Here is a 20,293-nt window from a genome sequence, read left to right as displayed (position 1 = left end):
GCCTCAGTATCAATGTTATGAACTCATCATTGCATTCAAATCATGTTGGGTTCCTGTACTTCCCAGGCACTGAATTGCATAGGCTCAACTAATGCTTCGTGCACGGCACTTTCATTCATCAATTGGTATATAATGTCTGCCCTTTTAGCCTCATCCAGTGTGCCTTCGAAGTGATACCCCAGTAGGAGGATTACGTATGATAACAGGCTGCTGATCAACAAAGATACCGATGACTCGCATTTCCTGGTGCTCAGTCATTCGATGGGCCTGCAACTGCTGGCAGTATGTTTGAAAGTTAAGCTGGCTGCCTTCTCCTGCACACAACTTAACAATTATTTTAGGCCTCAGAGAGGCTGAGGTAGGCAGGTGGGGCAGAGGCAGCTGTCTGACACTCGTCACTTCCGAACGCTTCCAAATGTTAGGCCATCCTTGAGCATGTCCGGCATTCTGCGCTGAAATAAATCACTGGGTTTTGTTTTTAAAATCTCAAATCTGCGATCAGTGTTGGCTAACAGTGATCTGTGTTAATTGTATATTAATTGTCTGTTTAACAGAATTTGGGTGGTGGGCATTGATTGAAGAAATCACCCATGCTGATAGAGGTCTACAAGATTATGAGGTATATGGATAAAGTGGTTTGGCAGGCACTCTATCCCAGGGTAGAGGGTCAGTCACCAGGGGGCACTGGTTTAAGGACCATGGGGCAAAGTTTAGAGGAGATTTGCGAGGGCAGGTTTTTTACGCAGAGGATGGTGAGTGTTTGGAACGCATTGCCAGGGGAGGTTGTGGAAGCAGATACATTAACAGTGTTCTAAGCGGGCTAAAACTGTGTTTGTTGGATTGGAGGTACATGATTTGTAATGTGTGTTCCTGTAACTAAAATCTTTTATGTCTCAAAGGATTAGGTTCCAGTTTGATGTGTCACTATCCGGTAAGAAATACCGTGGCGTGTCCCAGTTTTGTAGAATAATCTGACGAACATGAACTAGAATGGAGCATAGGGTAGGATTTTCCAGCCCTTCCCGCTGGCAGGATCTTCCAGTCCCTCCGAAGTCACTCCTCTCTGGTAGGTCCTCCGCTGAGTGACAGAGCTGGCCATTGCATAACTAGCAAATGTCCATTAACTTCAGGAAGATCCCACTGGCAGCCAGGGCTCATCAATTCTGCCATGGAAAAACCTGTCGCGTGGGTGCTGAAGTACTAATACAACGCAAAGGTGTCACTGCATTGCAAGCACGTAACATTTAATGGTTTTCTGAGGCACACAAAAATAGTTAAATTATGTTCTATTCCAGTTCATTTTAGTCATTTTTTCTTATTGCTTTTTTGTCGCCAATGAATGTCTGCTTCCCATCATATATTGCCCTCCAGCTAGGAAAGTGAGCACGTCTATAATGTGGAATTCTTCAAATCTGCTGTCACCACTGCTCTCCAAACAAGCAGAAAATTCTCAATGAATGCAACAAAGTTCAAATAACGTAGTTCTGGGATCCAGTTCAGAATCTACTGCTGTTAAACAATCAATGCAGAACTAGCTTCCCAAGAAATGTTTTGTCTGGATCAGGATGTCTACAGAAATCAACATTCGTGGGGCGTTGCATCAATGGCAAAACGACGATCTATTATTCATTCTGAGTTTTACCTGACAAGGTGGTGTCGCCGCCACGTGCTCGGCCATTTAAAAAGCAGGTCAGAGACAACCAGATAGGCCGAGTTCACATCCCAGAAGGACTAGTATTCTTATTTCCCCATTTTACTGTTTTTCCTTCTGGAATATAGGATGCGATTTAATGGAAATGAAACAGAGTCCCGTGTCGAGCGCATTTTTCCAGGTGTTTCCCGGCACTGCCAGTGCTGGGAATGGGACAATTAAACAGGACTCAATAACGTGCTCTTCTCGCCAATGCAGAATTTTTAAATGGTGCCCCATCTCTAGACCCCCATGGCCTCTGGACCAAACCCAACACCCCAACTCACCAATAAGGGGTTCATCGTGCCCCCCTGCACCCCACCTCATAAGGGCATCCCTGGGTCCGATCCTTGGTCTGATGCCAACAGGGCATCTTTACACGACCACTTGGCACTGCCCCTGCATATCTGACAGTGCTATCTTGATGCCACCCTGGTACGGCCAGGCTGTCAGGCTGTACCAAGGTGGAATTGGGGGTGCCAAGGTACCGATTACCTACAGGCCCCCGCTCATCTGGAAGGGCCCCCATATTTAATAATATGGTCTTTAGGTGTGAACATGGTTGGCCTTCGTACCCATGGTCAAAATCCTGCTGACACTATAGGCTCTTAAAGCCTATATGCCTGTGTGCCTGGGTCATGTTTGTGGAAATCAGTGCTAAACGACGCCTGCTCATGGTCTCCAAGGTAGCATGGTAGCATAGTGGTTAGCACAGTTGCTTCACAGCTCCAATGTCCCAGGTTTGATTCCCGGCTTGGGTCACTGTCTGTGTGCACGTTCTCCTCGTGTGTGCATGGGTTTTCTCTGGATGCTCCAGTTTCCTCCCACAGTTCAAAGATGTGCAGGTTCGGTGGATTGGCCATTCTAAATTGCCCTTAGTGTCCAAAAAGGTTAGGTGGGGTTACTGGGTTATGGAGATAAAGGAAATGAAGGGGATAGGATGGAGTCGTGGGGCTTAAGTAGGATGCTCTTTCCAAGAGCTGGTGCAGACTTAGTGGGCTGAATGGCCTCCTTCTGCACCGTAAATTCTATGAAATCTATTCTATGAAAGCCATTAGGACTCGGGCACTGGGTAGAACCAGGATAGACATATTCAAGTGAGACTGACTGCTCACAACCTGGGTCCCGACCTCAATGGTCGGGATCCAGATTGCGACGCCATGCGAGATCTCGTTAGATCTCGTGACCATTACAAGGCCGGCAAATCACGCGAGAGGCCTCTCGCGAGATTTACCGGCCCCATTGCATCCCGTGCCGAGCGCGGCGAGGCTGAAACATCATGCCCAGAGGCTACACTAGATAAAGATGGCAGATTTCCTTCCATAAACAGCATTAGTGAGCCACATGGGCTTTTGCAACAATCTGGTAGTTTCACGACCACCATTAATCAACACAGCTTCTTTCTTCCAGATTTGTTCAGCTAAAATTGAAATTCACGGTAGCACAGTGGTTAGCACTGTTGCTTCACAGTACCAGGGTCTCAGGTTCAATTCCCGGCTTGGGTCACTGTCTGTGTGGAGTTTGTACGTTCTTTCCGTGTCTGCATGGCTTTCCTCCCACAAGTCCCGAAAGACGTGCTGTTAGGTCACTTGGACATTCTGAATTCTCCCTCAGTGTACCCAAACAGGCGCCAGAATATGGCGACTGGGGGATTTTCAAGGTAACTTAATTGTAGCATTAATGTAAGCCCGCTTGTGACAATCAAGATTATTATTATTATTATTATTATTATTATTATTAATAAATTCCCCAACTTCACTTCTTGGATTCAAACTCTAGTCATCAGATCATTGGCCCAGGAACACAACTACACTATTATCATACTCATTTTTGGATTTTAATTCAGTTTATGTAATCATTCAGTCAACAATTCAAATTAGAATGCGTATACTGACTGACTATGTTTTCCTTCTTCGCTTTTACTGTAAGAATTATGATTGGACATCAACTATCCTCCTGTACTTGGCTTTTATTTCTTTATGAGCATATAGTGTCAGCAGGATTTTGACCATGGGGACTAAGGCCAACCATGTTCACACCTGGAGCGGCATTCTCCCCTACCTGGCGTGACGGAGGGTCCCGGAGTAGGGGAGTGGCGCCAACCACTCAGGGGTCGCGCCTCCCCAAAGGTGGGGAATTCTCCCCACCTTTGGGGGCAAGCCCCGCGCCGGAGCGGTTGCCACCAGAAGACCGGCGCAAAAAACCGGCGCCCCCGGCAGTGGGGCTGGCCGAAAGGCTTTTGCCGGTCCGCGCATGCGCCGGCAGTGACGTCAGCGGCAGTGGCAGGCACGGAAGAAAATAGTGCAGCCAGGGCACTGGCCCGGAGTCTGAGCGGGGGGCCCCGATCGCGGGCCAGGCCGCCGTGGGGGCACCCCCCGGAGTTCGATCGCCCCCCGCCCCCCCAGGACCCCGGGGGCCTGCTCGCACCGCTGAGCCCGCCGTTCCAGAGGTGGTTTAAACCTCGGCGGCGGGAGAGGCCTCCCAGCGGCGGGACTTCGGCCCATCCGGGCCGGAGAATCACCGCAGGGGCCTCTCCGATCGGAGTGGCGAGATTCCTGCTGCCGCCACTTCCCGGGTGGCGGAGAATCTCTGCCACGGCAGGGGCGGGATTTTAGGCATCTCCAGGCGATTCCCCGACCCTGCTGGGGGGTCGGAGAATTTCACCCCTGAAGACCACGGGCGGAATTCTCCGTTCCCGGGAAAAATCGGGAAGGCCGTCGTGAACTCGGCCGAGTTTCACGACGGCCTCGGAGGCTGCCCCTCTCACCGTATTCACCCCCACCTGGGGAGGTAGGAGCAGCGCTCCATTCTTCTCGGCCGCCGGGCCTTGACGCTTGCGTCAAGGCGGCGCGCCGAGAATGACGCGACGGCGGCGCATATGTGACGTCAGCCGCGCATGCGCAGGTTGGCCGGCTCCAACCTGCACATGCGCAGCTGACGTCACGACGGCTGACAGCTCAAACCCGCGCATGCGCGGTGACCGTCTTCCCCTCCGCTGCCCCGCAAGACGTGGCGGCCTGATCTTGCGGGGCGGCGGAGGGGAAAGAGTGCGTTGCTTTGAGACGCCGGCCCGACGATCGGTGGGCACCGATCGCGGGACAGTCCCCTCCCGAGCACGGCCGTGGTGCTCACTCCCCTCTCCGCCCCCCACAAGCTTCAAACGGGCCTTTGGCGCCAATGTTCACGATGGCAGCGACCAGGTGCGGTTGCGGCCGTCGTGTAACGGTCGCGAACGGCAGGCCGCTCGGCGCATCCGGGTCGGAGAATCACCGCTCGCCGTGAAAAACGGTGAGCGGCGATTCTTCCGACCGGGGGGTGGGAGAATCGCGGGGGGTCACCAGGGAGGCGTGAAATGAGTCACCCGGCCCTCCTGCGATTCTCCCACCCGGCGTGGGGAGCGGAGAATCGCGCCCCACACTTGTACTTTCCAACAGGTATAGCAGGATGATGATTTTGGTTTTTAATCATTGTACAGGATGGACCCTGGTTCGGCCAGCATTTATTGCCCATATCTAGTTTCCATACCAAGTTAGTGGTGAGCTGCCTTCTTGGACTGCTGCAGTCTCTGAGGTGTAGGTCTATCCACAATGCTGTTCGAGTGGGGGTTCCAGGATTTTGACCCAGCAACAGTGAAGGAATGGCGATATATTTCCAAGTCAGGATGGTGAGTGACTTACAGAGGAACCTCCAGCTGGTGTTGTACCCAGGTACTTGCTGCACTTGTCCTTCTAGTTGATGGTGGTTGTCAGTGTGTAAGGTACTGCCTCAGGAAACATGGTGAGTTCCTACAATGCATCTTGTAGATGGTACACATGGCTGCCACCGTGCGTCAGTGGTGGAGGGTTTGAATGCTTGTGGAAAAGGGAACAATCAAGCGGGCTGCTTTGTCCTGGATGGTGTCGAGCTTCTTGAGTTGTTGGAGCAGCACTCATCCAGGCAAGTGGAGAGTATTCCATTGCACTTCTGACTTGTGCCTTGCAGAAGGTAGACAGGCTTTGAGGGGTCAGAAGGTGAGTTACACGCCATAGCATTCATTGCCTTGATCTGCTCTGGTAGCCACATTATTTATATAGCTGTTCCAGTTCACTTTCTGAGCAATGGTAACCCCCAGGATGTTGATTGTGGGGATTCAGCGATGATAATGCCACTGAGTATCAAGGGGCAATGGTTAGATCCTCTCTTGTAGGAGTTGGTCATTGCCTGGCACTTGTGTGGTGTGTGGTTACTGGCCACTTGTCAGCCTTAGCCTGGATATTGTCCAGTCTTGTTGCTTTTGAATATGAGTTGCTCCATTATTTGAGGATTTCAAATGGTGCTGAACATTGTGCAGTCTTCTGCGAACATCCCTATTTCTGACCTTATGATAGAAGGGAAGTTATTGATGAAGCAGCTGAAGATGGTTGGGCCTAAGTCACTACCCTGAGGAACTCCTGCAGTGATGTCCTGGAGCTGAGAGGATTGACCTCTAACCACCACAACCATCTTCCTTTGTGCCAGGTATGACGAGGAGCCAGGAGCCCCCTCCTCCAGTGAGTTGTTCAATTGTCCACCACCATTCATGGCTGGATGTGGCAGGACTGCAGATTATTCTCCTGTAACCTTGTTTCTTCTTCCTCCATTTCCTACCCCAAAGAAACACAGAGGGCGCGAATCTCCGCACTCACGACGGGCCGGAGAATAGCGGGCGGCGCAAATTTGTACGGCGACGCTGGTCCGACGCCCTCCCGCTATTCTCCGAACCCCGCACAAACTCCGAGTCGCCATTCCCGCCAAACGCCTCTATTACGCCCCCGACACGACTAGAATCGCTACTAATTGCCCACCCCCCCGCTATTCACCGGCCCGGATGGGCCGAAGTCCCGACTTAATCGCGCACTGTTTACACGGCGTGAAACACACCTGCTTTTTAAGTTCGTCAACCAGTCGGGCTGGCTGACGACAGCTTCGAGGAGGTTAGCGCACCGCTCAGCGCACCGCTCAGCGCACCGCTCAGCGCACCGCTCAGCGCACCGCTCAGCGCACCGCTCGACTCTGGCCACAACGGGGAAGGCATCCCTGAGAACGGGAGGGGGGTCCAGAGCGGGGGGGAGAGGGGGAGACGGAGGGGGGAGTGGGGGAGACGGAGGGGGGAGTGGGGGAGACGGAGGGGGGAGTGGGGGAGACGGAGGGGGGAGTGGGGGAGACGGAGGGGGGAGTGGGGGAGAAGGAGGGGGGAGTGGGGGAGACGGAGGGGGGAGTGGGGGGAGATGGAGGGGGAGTGGGGGAGATGGAGGGGGGAGTGGGGGAGATGGAGGGGGGAGTGGGGGAGACGGAGGGGGGAGTGGGGGAGACGGAGGGGGGAGTGGGGGAGACGGAGGGGGGAGTGGGGGAGACGGAGGGGGGCAGTGGGGGAGAAGGAGGGGGAGTGGGGGAGACGGAGGGGGGAGTGGGGGAGATGGAGGGGGGAGTGGGGGAGATGGAGGGGGGAGTGGGGAGATGGAGGGGGGGAGTGGGGGAGACGGAGGGGGGAGTGGGAGAGATGGAGGGGGGAGTGGGGAGACGGAGGGGGGAGTGAGGGAGACGGAGGGGGGAGATGGAGGGTGGGAGTGGGAGTGGGGGGGGGGGGGTTAGGGAGGGAGTGAGCGAGTGAGCCGTCCAACCCCGTAACAAAATGTCTGCCAGCGTGCCATGGTGTGCCGGTCACAAGGACACGGCCGCTGTTTGCCCTGTGGCTTACGGCCACAGGCCACTGACGCACCCGTGAGGAGGACATAGTTTACTGGCCGTTGGATGCAGAAAGTGACCAGGGGTCAGGCTGCCCGCGTGTCAGCAGCGCGTCCAGGCCACCGGGACACACAGGTATCCCGTGGCTGGCGACTGCCGAGTTGTCGACTAACCTCCGTCTAACATGTCCCGTTTCTCTGCCCCCACCACCCTTCTGTAGATTAGCACAATGTCTGCGAACAGAACGGCTATGTTCCGCGCAGTGGTTGGGGCCGCTGCACTGCATTTGGAGATGCAGCAGCATCCACACCCACAACCTGCAGTGGATGCAGGGCCAGCTGCAGCAGCAGAGGGAAGGGCCGAGGAGTTGCCAGTCGTCGAGCAGCATGGGGAGGAGGAGGAGGGGGAGGAGGAAGAGGAGAGAGTGAGGGTGCAGCCACGGCGCCAGAGGCGACGACCAAGGCCGAGGGTGTACCGTGTCCGGGTATCTTTCCTAACAATGACGGACATCACCTGCAGGAGGAGACTCCGGCTGCGTAGGCGGACCGTGATACATATCTGTCACCTCGTGGCGCACCTCGCCCCACGTGGAACGGGGGGAGGACACGCGATCCCGGATGCCATCAAGGTGACGGTCGCTCTTAACTTCTATGCTACCGGCTCCTTCCAGTCTCCGAGCGGTGACGTCTCCGGGATCTCCCAGTCATCGGTGCACAGGTGCATCCGGGATGTGACCGACGCCCTCTATGCCATCGCTGACATCTACATCACCTTTCCCGAGGACCAAGCAAGTCAAGACTCACGAGCTCGTGGATTTGCCAGAGTGGCCGGGATACCGAGGGTGCAGGGGGCAATCGATTGTGTTCACGTCCCCATGCGTCCGCCTGCAGGGGACAGGGACGTGTTCACAAACAGGAGGGGAACATACTCCATGAATATCCAGGTGGTATGCGATCCCCACATGAGGATCATGAACGTCTGTGCAAGGTTCCCAGGCAGTGTGCATGACTCCTACATACTGGCGCAGTCGTTCATCCCTGCGATGTTTGAGGGACGTCCCCCCCGGCTGAGGGGCTGGTTGCTAGGCGTCGGGGTTTATCCGCTGAGGTCTTGGCTGATGACGCCTATACGGAGGCCTCAGACCAATGCGGAAACACGATACAACGAGGCCCATGCAGCAACCAGGGGTGTGGTGGAGCGCTGCCTTGGCCTCCTGAAGATGAGATTCAGGTGCCTGGACCGCTCCGGAGGGGCCCTGCAGTACCAGCCAGACAGGGTCGCTCGCATTGTTGTGGTCTGCTGTGCGCTGCACAACATCGCGATGCAGAGGGGAGATGCCCTGCTGCAGGAGGCGGAGGGAGAAACCAGTGGCAGTGGTGCCAGCACAGAGGAGGAGGAGGAGGAGGAGGAGGAGAGGGAGGAGGAGGAGGAGGAGGAGGAGGAGAGGGAGGAGGAGGAGGAGGAGGAGGAGGAGGAGGAGAGGGAGGAGGAGGAGGAGGAGGCTGGCGGAGTGGTGGGCGCAGCACGCAGACACGACCCAGGTGCTGGTGATGTCTAGGAGGCGGCACAACGGACCCGGCAAGGACGGCGGGCACGTGACGCCTTGGTGGCAGCACGGTTCACGCGTCGCATGTGACGTCCCCGCTGAACACCAAACCACCACCTGCATCGCTAGTCGTGCAGAGGGTCAACACACAACTGCCACCACCACAGCCCCCCCACCCCCTCTCAGTGTACAGTGCTCCACCTCGATATCACCCTTACCACTGGGTCCAGACGGTATGGCACAACATTGATGGCTGTGTCAGCGGGTGTGATCAGTGCCATGTGGAATGATGACAGCCCGCTCTGCAAAGAGCTGTGAGCTCAGAATCGTTAGACAGAGTCTGACCCATGGCAATAGCTGAACCATCCACCTTGGTGGCCACTGAGATCGTCACGGACACTCTGTCACGTGCCCGCGTGGGCTAGCTGTGGGAGGGGGTGGGGGGAGGGGCAGGGACTGCACACCCGGCACCGAAGTTTCACCGCTCGTCAACCCCAGCGACACTCGGTCACCATCACGATTCCTGTGGCTGTGGAACAATCACACGGTATTACAAGTAAAGTGGAACAGTGTGTTTAATGTTAACAATAATTTACAGGTGCCCTAGCCCCTACAACTAAACTGTGCCCTTCACCCGTGCCAACTTACTCAGTGTCTATCTTAGTTGCCTTACGGGCCTACCACTACGTCTAAGTGATTCCCCAGATGATACAGCAGGAGTGGAGGAGGATTGCTGCGAATCGCCCCCTTCGACTCGTTTCTCCTTGGCCAAGCGTTTCCTGGGGCGACCCGGCCTTGATGGGCCAGGCTGCTCTGTGGGCGTCTTGGGTGACGTTGTGCCACCCTGCTCTGCCTGCTGCCCACCCGATGCACCAGGGATGGGACGGGGGGAGGCCGAGAATTCCGGGACGTCCCGTGATGGAGTTAATGGGACGGGCCCCGAAACCTCCTCCTCCCTCGGGGAGCCCGGTGGCCCCCGGGCCTCACTTTGGGACAGAGGTGCGAGCGGGGAGGTGCCCCATCGTGCCCCCGACACCAGGCGATGCCAGTCCTGGAGGCCTGCAACGGTATCCACCAGGATCCGAAGGTTTGCAGACACGGAGTCCAGGGAGTTAGACATTCCCGCTAGGGACTGTGCGACCTCAACCTGTGAGTGCACGACGCCATCCAGCACATGTGTCAGGCGGTTGATGCTCTCGGCGACTGACTGCTGCGACTGGGCCATGACCTGGTGAGACCAAGGCCTGCAGGGCGCCGGCAATGTCGTTTTGCCTCTGGCACATTGCTGCCTGTGAGAGGGCAACCCTGCCCAGGGCCGAGGATGACACGTGCACATTAACCCCAACGCCTTGCATAACCTGACCCATCGCAGAAACCGTTTCACCCATTGCCTCCACCGCGGATGCCACCCGTGCGGTGTCGGCCTGGGTCTCTGCCATGAGCGGCACCACTCCCTGCTCGTGGACGCGGTTCGACTCCTCTAACAGCGTCTGCAAAGTCTGGAAGACAGCCCTCATCCCGTCATTGTTTCCCTGGGTTTCTTGAGGCATCGGCTGTGCGGGTGGGTTGAGAAACTCCAGGAACTCCGAAAATGTCTGGGAGCCAGCTGCATGCTGGGCCTGGTCTGGCCTCCGCGAGTCCGGGCCCTCGGTTGCTCCGACCTCCACCTGCTGTACCTGCTTAGCTGTGATGTGCGAACCAGACTGTGACCCAGGAGACTCATCACTAAATAGGCCCACCGGGGTGAGTGTCTGTGGGATGATGGATGGTGTGGGAGATAGCAGTGCCGCAAGCCCGAAGTTGTCGCAATTTAGCCCCTCCTCAATGGTGTGGGGCCCCTCAGAGTCCGGAGGGTTATCGCAGGCCATTTCCGTGGCTTGTGGTATCGCCACCCTCTGGGCGTCCTGCTCCGCAGATTGAGTTGGGGAGGATGGGACTCCCCGCTGATCAGGCACCCTCTGTCGTTCGTCCCCAGGTGAGGTGGGGGCAGATGCCTGTGACCGTCTGCAGCCAGACGGCCCTGGTCGTTCGGCATCACGTCCTAGGGAAGAGAATGAGACGGGTTATTTAGATTCGCTCGGCCGGGCGCTGGACGGTCCCAGTGGGCAGTGTGTGAAGGGACAGAGGATGGGGGAGGTGTCCAAGTGGGCAGGGTGTGTGAAGGGACAGAGGATGGGGGAGGTGTCCAAGTGGGCAGGGTGTGTGAAGGGACAGAGGATGGGGGAGGTGTCCAAGTGGGCAGGGTGTGTGAAGGGACAGAGGATGGGGGAGGGGTGGGTGTTTGTCAAGGAGGGTTGTCTCACTTGCTGCAGATCCGCCAATCTCGCATAGCGCGACTTCCCGGGTGCCAGACCCCTCCACAAGGTCCAGTGCCCTCAGCTCAAATGTGGTGAGGGGATGCAGGTTGGGCGAACCCCCTCCAGTCTTGTGCCGCTCACGGGTGTTGTGAGCGGACTTGGCCTGTTGGGGGACGGGACATAGGTATATCGTTACAATACGGCAGGTATCAGCAGTCCGTTCAGATACTGGCACAGTTTGGGGGTCAAGTTGTCATAAGACCATTGCATCTCTCCACGGAGGCCAGAGCGCTGGGTCTGTGATAACTTTGTGGACCACTCTCAAATAATTCTGCCCCAATCCCCCTCCCCCCCCGTGCCAGTGGGGCAGGTGGGTGATTAAGTTAAGGGGGGAGGGATGGTTGTGACCAGGGGGCACCTTCTTGGCACCTACCCTGGCAGCCCTGGTGAGGTCGTGCAGCTTTTTCCTGCATTGCTCTGCAGAGCGAGGGGTCTGCCCCACAGCACTAACGGCAGCAGCCACCTCACACCAGGCCTGGCGTACCGCGCTGGCAGGTTGGCGATGCCCTCTACGCGGGCAGATGATGCCCCTCCTCTGCTCGACGACATCGAGCAGCGCGTCCACATCAGCCTCTACAAACCGAGGGGCAGCTCTCCTGGGCTGCGACATCATGGCCGACAGGTTCTGTGCTCGCCCGCGCCTTTTTACGGCGTCGGGTGGCGTCACGTGGGCGTGTTCGTGTCGTCGCCGCGTTGCTTCGTAATGGCGCACGTAATTGACGTGGCCGCGTTACTCGCCCATTTCCCGGAAGTGAATACGTCGGGAAATGGACCCTTCCCGACCGTCGTGAAACGCCCCCTGTTTTTCCCGCCGATTTCCCGATTTTTCGAGAGTCGGGAGAATCGCGCCCATAGATTTTAGTCTTCCCACTGTCACTTTGGATTAAGATCAGCCAGCTCAGCAGAAGAATGAAATTCATTATCATGCCAGAAAAATAAGTTGTGGGGGTGGGAGACAGTAGAAATTCAATTAGTAATGACTGAGAGTTAAGTTGGGAAGGGTAGAAGAATCCATGACCAAATAATCATGCATGGACTCTCAATTAGTGTGGGGCTAATGGGTCCATAGACCTTTTCTCACACCTGGTTTAATGTCCTTCTCAGCCCACAGAGTAACTGGTGAGTTGAACTGTGTTGTGGCATTTGGAACTAACTTTATTGCATTTAGGTGCTGAACCTAATGAAATGCATAACTGGAGTATAAAATTAAATCCAAGTTTGGATTAAGGATTTTATAAAATGTGAACAATGGAACATGCATGTGGATCAGATGTGTTTATCTGGAGCTCATGTTAACTAAAATACAAAGTTTCTAACTTCTTTAATTCATGGGTAACTTTCTTACTTTGAAAGTCCAAATATGTTAAAAACCATCATAGGATTCCACTAGATTGACTTCTTCCTCTCTCATATCTTTCTATCACATTAATTTTTATCAGAATTGAGGTTAACAACATTTACAACTGTTTCTGTTTATACAATGGAAAAATGCTGTACATGCACAATCTGCACATTCCCGTCTGCAAAACTGAAGACTGGAACAGATAAGTGTTGAAATTAAAGCTTGCCATTGAGTACCATTTAGTTCCAAAGTGGTGCTGAGTTCACAAGTTGATTGCAATATTTGGCAAGTCAACCAGTACAAATATCTTGTTCGCTGTGTTTATTGCAAGCAAAATATTAAATTCCAAAACTGATTATAACATATACAGTCCCACAGATTTGGTCAATGTTGATTCTTCAGAATTGGTCTATTGGCTGCTCTCCTGTGATATACAACTTCAAGGAAGAGGCTGTGAAAAGTACAATTGTTTCGCCTTCTCTTTGAAGAAAGCTACACTGGAACAAAGAAACGAAGAATAGAAGACTTTTGTTTGTGTTATGGGTAGGATTTTCAGTCCTCTCAGCCCTAGGATCGGAAATTCCCATCCGAGGTCAAAGGACCTTTGGCTTGTCTTTCATATTTACCATCCCATCCGTGATGATTCAGACTTCTGACGTCTTTTGCAGTAAATTAATTGTAGTTTTTGTTGTAATGTCAGGAAACACAGCAAGCAATATTCGCCCATCAAGGTTCCAAAATCAGCACTGTGATTATCATACAATCATAGAGAATCATAGAATTTGCAGTGCAGAAGGAGGCCATTTGGCCCATCAGGCTGCTCCGGCCCTTGGAAAGAGCAACCTACGTGAGCCCACAACTCCACCCTATCCCCGAAACCCAATGACGACACATAACCTTTTTGGACACGAAGGGCAATTTAGCATGACTAATCCACCTAACCTGCACATCTTTGGGAGGAAACTGGAGCACCCGGAGGAAACCCACACAGACATGGGGAGGACGTGCAGACTCCGCACAGACAGTGACCCAAGCCAGGAATCAAACCTGAGACCCTGGAGCTGTAAAGAAACAGTGCTAACCGTTGTGCTACCATGCCACCCCGTGACCTGGTTATCTGTTTTGTAATGCTAATTGAGTGGTCAACAACTCCCTTCCTCACCTTTGAAATAATACTATTGGATTTTTTTGTGCCCATCTGAGGGGATGGATGGGACTGGGTAAAACAAATTCCATTGGAGCTAGGAGATCAATGTGTGTTGAGGCTTGGTAATTGGATTAGAGCCCTGTGACCAGGGCCTGGCTTGGAAGCAGTGATTGTTTGTTATTTTTCAGAATTATTCAGAGGTTCATTTGACATTTTCAACAAATGATCACCCCCATAACCCAAAGATGTGCAGGGTAGGTGGATTGACCATGCTAAATTGCCCCTTAATTGAAAAAAAATGAATTGGGCACTCTAAATTTATTTTTAAATAGCTGAGAGAGAAGATTCAATAGAAGTCCAAAGATGTGCAGGTTAGATGTGTCTAATTGCCCCTTAAGTGTCCAACGTTTAGGTGAAGTTACAGGGATAGGGCGGGGAAGTTGGCCTAGAACATTTAGGGGTGGGCAATAAATGCTGACTCTGACTGCGATGCCCACATCCCATGAAAGAATAACAAAAAAGATCCTTTCCATGCTGTATAATTTGCTGTGTGACAGATCCGCAACCAGGCAGAAATAATCTGGATGTCATGATTGAGCAACTAATGAGCTGAAGGGTTCAATGCAGGACAGTGGCTGCTGAAGTTTGAGCAGAGGCCAGGTGACTGTCAGCCTGGAGTTCTTTGCTTCCCATTTGAGCTTCAGGTGGCAGCTGGTGCAAGAGAGGATATGACTGGGACAATCTGGCAATTGACAGTGCTTGAATCAGGATGTAAAACAAAGAAAATTGGAACACCAGCACCAAAAACGCATTTTTACAATGTAGTTTGGAATTTTTTTTCGTTCTAATGTTGTTGAAACAACGGATTGCTGAGCAGATGGGTGGAACCCGAGGAGACCCAGCAATGTGCTCAGATTTTGGCTTTTCTTTCCTTGGCTGATGATTAAACATCCTGATTTGCAGTCTGGTGTAACCAATCATTCTTTCCCCCTCTGAATAAACCACAGAGTCGTCTCGGTTCACGACCTTATCTAAACAAATAAATGAGAAACATTTGCACAGCTAAAGCTATAGTATGGACTTCATAAAGCTTTAAGCTTTTACACGTTACAAAATTCTCCCAAGGCTTGATCTAGCGACAGATCTTCTGTACGATCTCCTGAACCAAAGCAATAATATAATCATGCATTATTTTGCAGGTAGCAGGTATTGGGTAATAGGGCAGGCTGTAGCAAACATCCTAGTGAGACAGTGAAAGGGGGTGGGATTCACCCCTACCCTACCCGGCGAGGCAGGGGGTCCCGGCGGGATGGAGTGGTGTGAACCATTCCGGCATCGGGCCGCCCCAAAGATGTGGAGTGGTTGGCGCCCCACTGGCCGGTGGGAAAGGGGCTTGGAGCCACGCCAACTGGCGCCAAGGGGCCTCTGCCAGCCGGCGCGAGTCGGCGTATGTGCGTGCGTGCCAGCGCGTGCTGGCATCATCCCCGCTCATGCGCAGAGGGAATCGCTTCCGCACCGGGAATGGCGGAGGGCCACGGCCTCCGGTGCGGAAGGATAGAGTGCCCCCACGGCACAGGCCCGCCCGCGGATCGGTGGGCCCTGATCGCGGGCCAGGCCACTATGGGGGCACCTCCTGGGGCCAGATCCCCCCGGGGCCCCCAAGAACACGTAGCCCGCCCACGCCGCCAGGTCCCGCCAGTAAGGGACATACTCCAATTTACGCCGGCGGGACCGGCAACAGACGGGCGGGACTTTGGCCCATCGCGGGCCAGAGATTTCTGGCAGCTCCTGTGCCCATTGAGTCGCTCCGGACCCTGCCATTCTCCGAGGTGGGGACCGGGAGAATTAGGAGGACAGCGGGGGCGGGATTCACGCCGACCCCCGGCGATTCTCTCACTCGGCGGGGGAATCCCGCCCAGGGTCTCTCGTGAACACCAACAGGGAAAATGGACCTGGGAGCCCTGCCAGCAGATACCCATCTGGCTTCAACATGTTGGGGGACAAAATTGAATGAAACCTTCTAAGCAAAGGCACATTGAACTCATCATTTCTAGGGAGGTGATGCACTATCAATTACGACGAGACGAAGCGTCCCTGATTAAAAGTTCAGTATGTTAGACTGCTGAAACTGCCTGGCAATCACAGTTCCTCGCCAGGATCACACCAGAAATCATCTAAAGACTCACCAGGGAGTTGCTGTCTCGTGGACAGGAGGTGCCTGGCGTACAGTTTGTTGATTGGGCGAATATAATGTCCCTTCAGGAGCTCCATTGCTTGCGTGTAAGTAGGCGCATCCCAGATAAGGGGAAAAATATCAGAGCTCACCCTTGACTAAAGGACCTGGAGTTTCTGTTCTTCCGAGGGTTGGTCCGTCGCGGATCGGAGGTAGCTCTCGAAACAAGCGAGCCAGTGGTCGAAGGCCGACGCAGCATTGGCTGCTTGCGGGTGCAGCTATAGGCGATCAGGCTTGATGCATGGTTCTATCGCTGTAATATCTCTGCGTAATACTATCAATTACGTTGAGGACAGAGTAGCGATTCATTGAGGCTTTATTAAGCAGAGATGTGTTGCCTCCTGCAGCTGCTACCAGAAATGGTAGCAGCTCGGTGTGCACACACATTTACACTCCGCCTACTGGGCGGAACCAGCAGGCAGGGATCTTCCCTATACCTGTAGTACAGGAGCCTTACCGTATTACCTCTAATACAAGTATTATACAAACAGTGGTGACTACCACAGGAGGTTAGCAGGCATGCTGAAGGAATGTCCAGAGGCAGAGCTATGGCAAGAGAAGCAATAGGAGGACTTTGCGGAATCTCAATGCAATGCTGCATTTGGTCGATCTATGCTTTCCTGAAAAAGTGACAATTCATTTCTGAGAGATTAGCCAGGCACAATCAGACACAGCAGCCGAATACGAGAATTAATTACTGAGCTGTCTCAGGAGCTTGGCACAAGGTCGTCGCATAGAATCGCACAGCACAGAAAGAGGCTGTTCGGCCCATCGTGCCTGTGTCTGCTTTTAAAGAGCTTTTCAACTAGTCCCATACCCCTGCTCCATGAGTATATCATATTCCCTTTCAAAAGTTACTACTGAATCTCCTTCCAGCACCTTTTGAGGCAATAATAGGGCATGACTCGTCAAGTGCTAACTTGCTCGCATATTATCCCAGCAGTGCGCTAACAATATTTGAAGATTGCAAGTTACAAGCAAGAAGAACTGTACAACACATGAGCACAAAGTAAAGCATGAGATGGTCAGTGTGTTTGGGGAGAAGAATGTCAACAGCACTACATATAATACACGTGTGTGAATAAATTGGTGCAATGCATTTGAAGTTTGTCTGCTGTTTCTTTCCGATCAGGTAGAAGGAAGCAGCAACACAGTAATGGATAGACATTGTTACAAGTTGGCAATCATTCTTTGGGGTTAGTGATGCTCCTTCAAGGGACAAGCTCAAACTCCCAATTAAATGTGTCTTCAATGAGTGCCTGGCTTCAAAGTTCAAACTTCAAAGTTTTCTTCTGGCTTAAATCTCTGTCCTTCTTGTCCTCCATGGGCGGCTTCTCCAGCCTCCCAGCCGCATGTTTCTCGGTGGTGAGAGGCAGCACGCCATTCGCTGGCGACGGGATTCTCTGCTCCCGCCAATGTCAATCCAAATTCCCATCAAAGCCACCCCATGCTGCCAGGAAACCCACGGGCCGGGTGCACCACTGTTAGGACCAGAGAATCCTGTCGCCAGCAAACGGCTGGAGAATTCCGGCCCATATCTTCGAAAGTTAGGCCTGTTTTGTATTACACAACTTGCTGCACTGGGTAGATTCTTGTCAACCTGGAGATGTACTAGAAGGCTCCCCTCCTACCATCCCCAAATCGCTAATCCATTGAGGTACATGCACTGCTGCTCCACATTCAGATGAAATGCCCCATCATGATCTTGGTAACTGCACGGGCTTGTTAAATTTTATCCTACTTCCACCCATGCTGCTGAAATGTGTATTCAATCAATAGAAAATCAAATAACCTTGAGTTTGCTGGAAACTGCTTTTGACGATTGCTTTAGGCCCAAATAATCAGATGATTGTTTTAAAATTGTGACCACTGCCCAGGAAAAGGCGTTGGCCTAAATGGCATGATGTTGGCTGTCATGTAACAACTTCAATGTGTTTCAATATAATCCCTTTCTGTTCTCCTGGACACTGTGTTCTACATCATTAACATTTGCCCACTGCTGAAATGTCCAAACACTCAGAGTCAGACCAGTTTAAATACGTTAGGAGGATGCATACACTTCTTTTAGGGCACCAGTATTAGCTTGGGAGAATAACCAATCTTCCCATAATGCCTTGCAACACAGGGCAATGCAGTCAATAAGACATTCTAACTGCTCATACACGTAAATATTAAGAGGCCCTTATTTCAAGTAGAGCAAAGAGGCCTCCACACTGGTCAACATCCTTGCCTCAATGAACACCACCAGAGTAGCTGATCACCCATCTAATCGCTATCTGTTGAACCTTGCTGTGCGCCAAATTGATGTTTGCCTACAGAGTAGGTACTGTCTTCAAAGTTAGCCAAAGCTCATGAACCATTTTAAGATATTTGTGAGGTACATGATCAGGTGGAGAAAAAACGATTTATAATTTAAGAATTTGGTTCCCACCTGCCGTTTAAGCATCGCCTGAGGGAATAGGAGGCTCCTCCACCACACGTTCTTGAACAGTCGCTCCAAGATCCCCACGCATCCCAGCCAGAATCTTTATCTTCATCGGAACGGGTGATTCTTGATGTCTAAAAGATTAAGAGAGTGAATCAACACTGAATAAGTCTACAATCGTTCTCAATAAAAGAGTTGAAATTTTTCTAGTTACATGTGAGGTATCTATGATACGGTCTGAACACAATGCCATTAATTTTGCATTTTGATTTGAAGGGTAGAGTCTTCGCCAATGACAAGGCACTTGGCTCATGGTCAGCATGCTTTGAAAAGTTACTGGCCTGCTGCCTGCCATTTTCTGCTCCACACTTGCAGCGAGCCAGGTAACTCTCCATGGGCGAGCACTCAAACATTCCCTTATATGTCAGTGTAATAAATTTTCCACTAACAAAAAAAAAACTTTTCAGTGAGGAATAACCTGATCCATTTCATATGGTCTTACTCAGAATCGCTGAATTCCAAAAGTAAAATTCACAAGTATCTATCCTCGTGGTCCACATTATTCACCGGTGACGTTTCTGGGCTCATCATATCCAATGTTCCAACTGTTATGTTGAACAAATCATTTTTCATTCTTACTTGCACTTATCAATAGAAACCCTCAACCATATATACTTTCAATTACATTTACTGGGAGTTCTTATTTTTAAATACTGGAGTTCTTATTTTTAAAAACGTGCTTATTGATATGAACTATTTCAGCGGGAAATCTAGTCCATATATTGCATCTATCCCTTTTAATCTCAAAGCCCATTGGGAGGTTTGTTCAATTCATACCAAATTTATGAATGGCCATAAGACCATAAAATCATAAGACATCGGAGCAGAATTAGGCCACTCGGCCCATCGAGTCTGCTCCGCCATTCAATTATGGCTGATATTTTTCTCATCCCCATTCTCCTGCCTTGTCCCCATAACCCTTAATCCCCTTATTAATGAAAAGGCCTCCAGACTGGTCAAAAGTCGAACAGCGTTCCAATCTACCTTATGTCTTTCACCATTTTCACAGTAGTAAACGCGATACCCCGATATTATGTATAAGTGCACTTATTGATTTAGCATGTGCATAGTCACAGACCCAAGCAATAGCCTTGTCAGAGCCTAGATGGGAGCTCCTGAAGCCTGCCCAAAGAAAACAAGTGTGGTTAAGGACATGATTGTAACGGGCCCTTAAGTATTTTATTAAATCGGCACTTTATTGTAAAATGAGACCAAACCAAAATGTTATGTAAATGAGAACAACATTTGGCAAGAAGATTATGTTAGAACCATGTTTCCAAGTGATTGAGATGATATAACTGGTGGAAGGAATCTATTGGGTGGTTTGTATGTATCAACATCACTATTTTAATTTGCATTGATTTGCAGGGTAGCATGGTGGTTAGCATAAAATGCTTCACAGCTCCAGGGTCCCAGGTTCGATTCCCGGCTGGGTCACTGTCTGTGTGGAGTCTGCACGTCCACCCCCTGTGTGCGTGGGTTTCCTCCGGGTGCTCCGGTTTCCTCCCACAGTCCAAAGATGTGCGGGTTAGGTGGATTGGCCATGCTAAATTGCCCGTAGTGTCCTAATAAAAGTAAGGTTAAGGGGGGGGGGTTGTTGGGTTACGGGTATAGGGTGGATACGTGGGTTTGAGTAGGGTGATCATGGCTCGGCACAACATTGAGGGCTGAAGGGCCTGTTCTGTGCTGTACTGTTCTATGTTCTATGTTCTATGTATGATGCCCAGGTCAAGTATCTTTGTCCAAAACCCTTGGGGCCGATTGCATTGTGACATTCGGATATTTTCCGT

The 20,293-nt window shown here is 52.0% G+C and overlaps 1 protein-coding gene across 3 annotated transcripts in view; it reads right to left on the bottom strand.

Moving 5' to 3' along the window:
- adamtsl3 (ADAMTS-like 3) overlaps positions 1 to 20,293 on the bottom strand; it is a 747,154-nt gene that overhangs the window by 394,484 nt on the left and 332,377 nt on the right. For all 3 annotated transcript variants that reach the window (XM_038813229.1, XM_038813228.1, XM_038813227.1), the window contains exon 4: positions 18,450 to 18,577. In XM_038813229.1, coding sequence (XP_038669157.1) covers positions 18,450 to 18,577 — 128 coding nt within the window. The remainder of the gene's footprint in view (positions 1 to 18,449; positions 18,578 to 20,293) is intronic.

The sequence above is a fragment of the Scyliorhinus canicula genome, chromosome 12 (assembly GCF_902713615.1).
Source record: "Scyliorhinus canicula chromosome 12, sScyCan1.1, whole genome shotgun sequence".
NCBI classification, from domain to species: Eukaryota; Metazoa; Chordata; class Chondrichthyes; order Carcharhiniformes; family Scyliorhinidae; genus Scyliorhinus; species Scyliorhinus canicula.
This window is presented reverse-complemented; position numbering and strand designations above follow the sequence as displayed.